Source organism: Nuphar pumila, chromosome 1 (genome assembly GCF_984573655.1).
Source record: "Nuphar pumila chromosome 1, dmNupPumi1.hap1.1, whole genome shotgun sequence".
NCBI classification, from domain to species: domain Eukaryota; kingdom Viridiplantae; phylum Streptophyta; class Magnoliopsida; order Nymphaeales; family Nymphaeaceae; genus Nuphar; species Nuphar pumila.
In genome coordinates, this window is record NC_143249.1 from 7,118,485 (window position 1) to 7,127,066 (window position 8,582).

Genomic DNA, 8,582 nt, shown 5'->3' on the forward strand with positions numbered 1-8,582 from the left:
CACTTTTAAATGTTACTAGGTGAGACTTCCTCTTCCTAAACCAAGTGTTTGCTAAGATCATATTATAGGACAAACCAAAATCTAAAATCCTTTCTCCACTATCGTTTCTTTCTCCTATACCATAGCCTCCATGGATACTCTCAAATCCATCCCTACTAATGCCTACATGCCCATTAAGGTCACCGCCGATGAAAAACTTTTCTCCATAAGATATCCCTTGTACTACTCCATCTAAATCTTCCCAAAATTGACGCTTAGTGGAATCATCTAAACCTACTTGAGGTGCATAAACACTAATAATATTAATAATATTGGTACCTAATACTAATTTAATAAGTAAATTCCTATCACCCTTCCTACGGACCTCAACTACATTATCTATAAACTTATGACTCATAACAATCCCTACTCCATTCCTATTCTTATTTATTCATGTATACCAAATCTTATATCCCCAAGGTTCTATCACTTTTGCTTTCTCACCTACCCATTTGGTCTCTTGTAGACATAAAATATCAATCTTTCTCCTACACATAACATCTACTAACTCTACCAACTTACCAGTTAAAGACCCTATGTTTCAAGTGGCTAACCTAATTTTATGGTCTTGGACTAACTTCTTTACCCCCACCCATCCAACAAAGTGAGGGAACCCTTGCCTATTTGACACCACACTCGGGCGCCGGTGTGAGGCGTCGTTTTCGAGCGACGACCTAGCAACCCTTGCCCATTTATCACTGCCTCCAGGCCTATAGAGTACAGTGCGTCGCTCAGTAGAGAATGCCCCAACGAAATTCTCATATTGGTTCATATTCATAGGGTATGACTAAGTTTTTATGCTGGCTGTCACAAGCCTACCGCAACCCTCCTCCTTTATCCGGGCTTGGGACCGGCAGTGTATAACTAAACAGTTATACACAGGCGGAGTTAGAATGGGTAATATTTGCTAATGTTACCTAACTGCTAGAATGAACTGAAACTTATAGGGGTGGGTTGTTTTTGACTCAATCAGACCTCATCGATGGATTCAGCATGGTCCAAACTCCAATTACTAGAGATCAGCTGTTGGATCTTGTTTTTTATGAGTCAATAAATATCACACATTTTAGGACGTTGATTTTTCAAGACTCACAAAATTGTGCCTATGCCTAATTGGACGATCCAAAAGTCGATTCACACTAACCAAAATATTTATATATATGGGAAAATAAGGCGGTTCTATATCATGAATAGTGCTCTCTCCCTCTCATCATGTTATAAACCTAAACTCTAACTAAGCCAGTAGATGTGTTTGGCCAACCATTTTATGTTTGCATTAGGTTGCGCGTTTTCTTTAATTGTGAGCTTTGTGCCAGAGGGTGTTGAGTTATGAGTTATTATCTTGGGGCGGATATGGCTACCATTTTCTGAATCTTAACTTTATGCCTTCTTTTTTAAGGAAAATGTCATTATAAAGCCCATTTTTAAAAGAAATAGGCGAATGGATAGGTTCAACATGAGCCGGACAAGGCAAACTCTGGCTGCTTGACAGCTCGAGTTTGGTTTGATAACCTTCGAACGGAGCTTCAATTTGCCCAAGTTCGATAAGAACAAGAACAAATGTAGTTTGAGCTCAAATCGTTCTCTCTCTCTCCTATGGTACTGTACACAGTTGATTTTTGTATATTTAAGATGAAAAAACAAAATCTAACCTTTGGATTATGTTTAGCATGTTCTTTTACTCTCTTCATGTGTAAAAGTTTGCTGAATTACCAAAGGAGTCTCTGCTTGTCTGGTAGGAGCAACTAGTGCACGTCACCTTGCGTTAGGCCGTTGCAGGTACAAAAGCCAATGGTATAGTTGTATAACTGGTAGGGGTCTACCTAACCCCAAAAGAAGGTTGGTTGAAGTAGATGTTTTATAATATTTTTCAATCACCCTTATTTTTATGAATTGTGAGCTGTTGATTGTTCCCGTGTAACATTATAAATAAATCATGCTAAAGACATTTGTACGGTTAGATCAACCATTTGGTGACTAGATCTGCATACGATATCATGGTCACACACATATATATATATATATATATATATATATATATATATATATATATATATATATATATATATATATATATATATATATATATATATAAGCAACCTGGGTAATTTTCACATTTGTTCAACATTGTCAATTTTATTAGGAATTGTCACTTGGATCTTATTTTTTTTCATGAAAATATGATTCTTTGAGGCTTATGTTTTAGAATTGAATGATCCTTATGTAGATCACATTTGTATCGTCAGATTAATTTTGTTTTTTTTTGAAAAATCCAGTTTGCCTGGAAGTTGGCACACACGTGCCATGTGTGTGTAGACATGTTCTTGACAATATAAATAGTTGCATCCTGTCAGACTTTGGTGATTTCAGCTAACCAAGGCAACTTCAAGTGCACTCGGTGGAACTGAGCTATATATATATATATATATATATATATATATATATAGAGAGAGAGAGAGAGAGAGAGAGAGAGAGAGAGAGAGAGAGAGAGAGAGAGAGAGAGAGAGAGAGTTTTTTTCTAGCAATGACATAAGCCACTTCATACACACGCATTGTAAGAAAAAACCATTACTGATGCGATGACATAAGCTGCTCCATAGAAATGCTCATCATCAATCTGTAGACCGCTGAGGTGTCTCTCTTGCTTTTTCTTGCAAACACAGCTCACCTCACCTCTCCACAAACATAAAACGTCAAAACCCCCACTAGGACTCCCTCCCTGTATATGCCCAATGACTGTCAAAAGCCAAAACTCCTTTCCAACCAAGCCAACTTCAACTCCTCCCCCCCCCCACCACCACCACAAAAAGAAAACTGTGGGAGGAACTTCAAGCAAAGTGAAGTGACCAACAGTGCCCTCAACGCCACATACAATGTCCCTCTTGCCCTCGACTAGGGGTGGCAAAACCTGACACGACCCGCCAACCCGCCTCTTAGGCGGGTTCAGGTTTGGAAAAAACCAACCCGTTTAATAAACGGGTCGACCCGCCTAACCCATTTATTAAACGGGTCGGGTTCGTGTTAGGGGTATGCCAACCCGCCAACCGGCTGACCCATTTAATAAACGGGTTAGGCGGGTGGGTCAACCCGCCAACTTGACCCGCGAACCTGAGAACCCGTTTACCCGACCCAACCCATTTATTAAATGGGTTGGCGGGTCGTGTCGGGTTACCCGTTTATTAAACGGGCCGGGTTCGTGTTTGCCACAGCCGACCCGTTTAATAAACGGGTTGGGTTCGGGTTGAGGTATGCTGACCCGCCAACCCGTCGGGTCGACCCGCCAACCCGACACTATTGCCACCCCTACCCTCAACAACAAATACTTGCAATTTTTTTTTCAAAACTCTTCCTGTCTCTTTTGATTGCATTGGAGTACGTTATCAAAGTTCGACCGATCCAGTTGGGCACAAGATATCCCCTGGGTACTGGTCATATGTACATGAATTCACCATCTAATGTAGGTAAAAAAAACCCTCAAAATGTTTTCCCCGAATGCTGTAATGATAAGAGGTTGTCTGTCCTTTTATGTGGTTCGCTTTGATATAGGATGACGCCAGTGGAGCGAAGCTTATCATTTTCGCACCTTGCCTAAAAGTTGGTTTTAGTTGGAATCAATTTGGATTAGTTCCTGTACCCGTCCAAGACGATCTCGAACAGATCCGATTCGTCCCACTCTGATCCGACTCCAACCGATTCTCCATCTCTCATCAATCTATCACTCATCCTCGACCACTGAAAATCGATTCGTCCCATGGAAAAGAGCTCCCCGCTGTCTTCAAACACTGGATTCGCCGCATTCTTGGTGATGGCTGAAGCCTGAGAACCTGCTGGCACCGGTCGGTTGAAACATGGGTCCGGTGTCCTCTGCGAATTGGCCGGTCCATATTTGAATGGAATCTGCCCGAGATTGACATGAAGCGATACGTTGAAATTCGTGGCAAGGGTCGGATAGAGGGGGCTGCTGTAGATGTCCGACTCACATTGGATGGTCCTCATCAAAACCGAGTCAACAGTGAAGAACACCCGTCTCTGAGACGGGTCGAATCCACATCCTACCACAGTGTTTGCCTCTCCCCAAACGGGTTTCTTGTCTGTGTCAGGGTAAATTTTCTCTCCATGATCCTCATAGCATAACTTTCCTGCAGAAAAGAAACAAGACAGTATAAATAGATTTTTATTGGATGCCTCTAGTCATGAACCTATTAAAATGCAATTGAATTGATTCAACTATATGAAATCCAACTTTCCATCTTGGCTGGATTAAGTTATCAGGAAAAGATGGAAAATGCATTGTAAAATATAAATGTAGCATCCCAACTTATCCAAGTCCTACCTAAAAGTTTGTGCATGGAGTTATTTCCAAGCTCATCTTTTAGGCACGAAGTTGTTCAAATGCCTCATCTTCAATAATTCATTCGAAACACAAAACTCTCAGCTTCAAACAGTTGGTAGGTAGGAGAGTTTATGAAGCACAACAGAACTCGAGCCTGATGGTCAACAAAGCTTAAGCATCAATAAAGCTCAAAGGATAATAGGCCTAAACTAAACACATCATAACCACAATTTAAGTAGTCATCATAACATCTAACGTTACAATATATAGTGCTTTAAGAAAAAGGAAAACCCTAACTATGGTCAGACACTAGATATTTGCAAATTAGAGCGCCCATGTTGAAGAGTGGCATCCATATGGATTAACTATTACTTTGATCATTTGACTTTTTTTTTTGAAAGGCAAGCTGGGGTTAGGCAGACCCCTACCAGTTATACAACTATATCATTGAGATTTGAACTTGCAACGTCCCAACACACTAGCTGCTCCTACCAGACAAGCGGAGCTTTGCTATGATCATTTGCCTTTCCCGTTCACCTATATATAGTTTTTGTAAGCCCTACTAATACAATCTACATATGGTTTGTTGCCTATGGCCCACAGGGCATTTTAATCTCACAATTGAACAAGTCACCATGCCGAACACACTCCTAGGGTCAGATTGACTGACAAAGCTCCCAATGACTTTTTGCTATAAAGTTGGGTAGACCAAAATCAAATGTGCCCCTCTCTTTATATATATATATATATATATATATATATATATATATATATATATATATATATATATATATATATATATATATATATGAGAACTGAGAGAGAGAGAAATGAGTTCATGATAAATAAATCGTGTTAAATGGGTTTTTCTGCTCTGTCGGTGTTTTTACAGTTCCGACCCCATAAATGTATTGGGCACGGTCAATTTATGAGGAATCCACACCGGAATCATGTGTTTTCAATGAAAAAATAATATTTAGAGCCTTGAAAATTTACAAAAATTTTGGACCGTTGTTTTTTCAAACATTATAAAAACCTAAGAGCTGATCCCTATAAAATGAAGTACATAGATCACCTGAAAAATTTAAAAATAAAACGAGAAAAACCTGAAAAATTTATTTAACATGTTTCATTTAGCACTGACCTATTACTCTCTCTCTCTCTCTCTCTCTATATATATATATATATAGTAGAGCGTAGGTGTTGGACATCAGGTACTTGTAATACGTGCTTGATAGTTTTTTCAAGTTTTTTTAGTTTTATTTTAAATTCTGATGTGATCTATGCATTTGATTTTATAGGGATCAGCTCTTAAAGTGTTAGATTCCGAGACATGGGTGGGTTTTTATAAGGTTTGAAAAATCAACAGTTCAAAATGTTTGTAAAATTTTGAGGCTCCAAATATAATTTTTTCATCGAACACATAATCCAAGTGTGGATTCCTCATAAATCGACCATGCCCATTAAGCACCTATTGCAAGCACCTAATGTTCAAACACCTATGCTCTACTCTCTCTCTCTCTCTCTATATATATATATATATATAAGCGGATGAAATCGTGCTAAATGTATTTCTGGGTCTTTTTTTTTTTTTTTAAATTCTGACAATACTGACGCGATCTGCATACTTGATTTCATAGGGATCAGCTTATAAGGTTCACAAAATCCAAGGTAAAAAATCTTTGTAAAATTTTGAGGCTCTAAATATCTTTTTTTTATTAAAAACACATGATCCCGGTATCGATTCTTAGTAAATCGACCATGCCTAACACATCCATGGGGTGAAAAGAATACTGAAAAAGCCAAAAAAACTGATTTAGCATGTCTTCATCACCCTATATATACACTAAAATCTACTATGCCTTGTTATCTAGTTAGAAATCTGTGCATGTTTTGCCTACTCAATTACTCCTTAAACCCGTAAAGCATGGTTTGTTTGTTAGGGGTTGCACATTGGATTGCATCATTTCAATCTAAAACACGTTTTTGTGAGTCATAAAATTTTAGTGCATTATGAGCTATTATTTTCCAAACCCTTGAAAAAGTACTTACAAAGTATAATGGTTAAAAGAATATAAAAAAAAAGTATAATGGTTATACGGTGTTTTCCACTGAACCATGTAGATCCCATGTAAGTTTAGATTACTAAAAAAAATACAGGAGGGTACATATAGTTGACTTTTAACATTTTTTTGACTGGTCAAGGGAAAACCTAGGGACGCAAACGGATCGGATCCAATATGAAAGTTTTGTGATTTTTTGCTATTCTTACCCAATCTGGATCCAGCGTTTATATGTGTTTAGCTGATCCAGATCTGATCAGTTTGCATCCTTAGGAAAACCCACATTATGGACTGTACATTTGCAGATCTTAGTTTAGTAAAACCTTTGAAATCCCCCCTACCCACCCAGGACCGCAACAAATATTTTTTTTGTTTGAATTTTACTCGGAGCAACCGCTCCAGGTGCAGAGACCTAGCCGCGCTGACTCAGCCTGTCGCACTACGGTCTCTGTCCATGTCAGCGTAAAACTCTGAGGGCTTACCGCTTGACCCCAGGGAGTCATCAAGCTTCGGCTCGCGGGGGTGACGCCCATGGGATTTGAACCTAGACTGCCCGTCTAACAGTCTAGGCCCCATCTCACTATGCTAAACCCCGCAACAAATATTTACCACATATATAAAGGACATATTTGTGACTATCAATAGAATGTACAATCAGATAAATAACGCCATGTTTTCTCACAAATTTTTGTTGTTAATCTAAGTTGAAAGATGTGATTTACATGGTCTGTTTAGTTAAAAACATGTTTTAGATCATGCGATTGTACCATATAAGCAGGTTTTCTAAGTGCTCAAAAAATCATAAAATCTATAGTTTTTTTTTTTTTTAAAAGATCAAATCTATAGCTCACAATGCACTAAAATTTCAGACTTAAGAAGACATGTTTTCCTCAAAAAACGGCATACGAAAACATGTTTTTACGCGGAAATGATACAGCCCACTATGCTATTTCCCACAAACAAACCATGTATGCATCCAGATGCGATTCAGATTGACTAAACAAAGCTTCAACCTATGATTTTGAACTAGATAGTATGGTACAATAGACTGTAAACTATATACATAATTTATCAAAATAGGCCTAGCCTGTTTTTCAAAAAACAAAAAAGGAAGGCCATTTTGGTCATTAAAAAAGGCAAAAACTAAAATTGTCAAAACCATATTACCATCAAGGTAGACCGCGCCGGCGGAACTGAACCCAACCGAGCCGGAAACTTCGCCGGGAAACCTGAAACCGGGGATGCCGCCAGCTGCCATCCCCAACCAAACCACGCCGCCGTCATCGTCATCACCACCGCCGCCGCCGCCACTATCACGACCGTCCGTCCGCCTCCGGACGCCCTCGCGATCATCCGATCGGCTTCTCACGCCGGCCTCCGAAATGAGCCCCGCCCTATCCCCGACGGCGGTGGCTGGAGAGTCCCTCCGCCGGCCTCCCGTTTTCCGGCGAGACAGGACAGTGACCTCCCAGTAAGCCTCCTGGGGGAAGGAGAGCGGGCCCAGTGGTGGGCCCGGAAAGGGCAAAACCGTCCGAAGGGAAAAGATTAACCTGAACCTGTCCTTAACCCCTGGGTTAAAGCTAATCCTCTGCATCAAATCCTTCGACCCGGGACCGATCTCCCAACCCGTCTCGGTCCCTAGCCTAGAACCCGAGACGGGGTCGACGGCGACGGCGACGGCGAACCCGGCCCACCCGTTCTCGACGGCCACCGATAAGAGCGGCGGGTGGTCGGCCCAATCGAACGCCCTCCAGCGATGTCCGATACGCTCTCGCGAAGTGGGTACCGATTCTTTTGCGGCGTCTCGGCCTCTTCTGCGCCTGGAGAGGCGGAATATGAGGTATAGAGCGAGAACGACGAGGGAGATCAATATGGGGAGGGCTATTACGAGGGTTTTCTTCGTGGGGAGCATCTCTGGCGGATTGGTTCTTTAACTTCTACCGGAGTTTCATGGTTTCACGGCGTTTTTGGGCCGGAGGGAGTCGGTTTTGAGGGGGAATTTGGTCGGAGATTGGTGGCCGGCAGCCATGAAGGACCAGGGAGAGTCGTTCAAGAAGAAGGGCAGCGGATTCGATGAGCGGAGAAGCGCGAGAAAGGGGTTGAGTTTTTTTGGGGGGAGAGCTTCCTTCTTCCCTGCTGGAGTCTTA

General features: G+C 41.0%; 2 protein-coding genes across 2 annotated transcripts; both read right to left on the reverse strand.

Annotated features, from left to right (window-relative positions):
* Positions 1-3,660: 3,660 nt before the first annotated feature.
* Positions 3,661-4,289, reverse strand: LOC149847834 (uncharacterized). Its single transcript, XM_090002397.1, has 2 exons — positions 4,283-4,289; positions 3,661-4,178 (listed from the first exon to the last, which is right to left on the reverse strand). Exons 1-2 carry the CDS (start codon positions 4,287-4,289, stop codon positions 3,661-3,663), a joined length of 525 nt encoding a protein of 174 aa, XP_089858523.1.
* Positions 4,290-4,451: 162 nt separating this feature from the next.
* Positions 4,452-8,347, reverse strand: LOC149847835 (uncharacterized). The gene is made up of 2 exons (XM_090002409.1): positions 7,603-8,347; positions 4,452-4,526 (listed from the first exon to the last, which is right to left on the reverse strand). Exons 1-2 carry the CDS (start codon positions 8,345-8,347, stop codon positions 4,477-4,479), a joined length of 795 nt encoding a protein of 264 aa, XP_089858535.1. The 3' UTR covers positions 4,452-4,476.
* Positions 8,348-8,582: the final 235 nt, after the last annotated feature.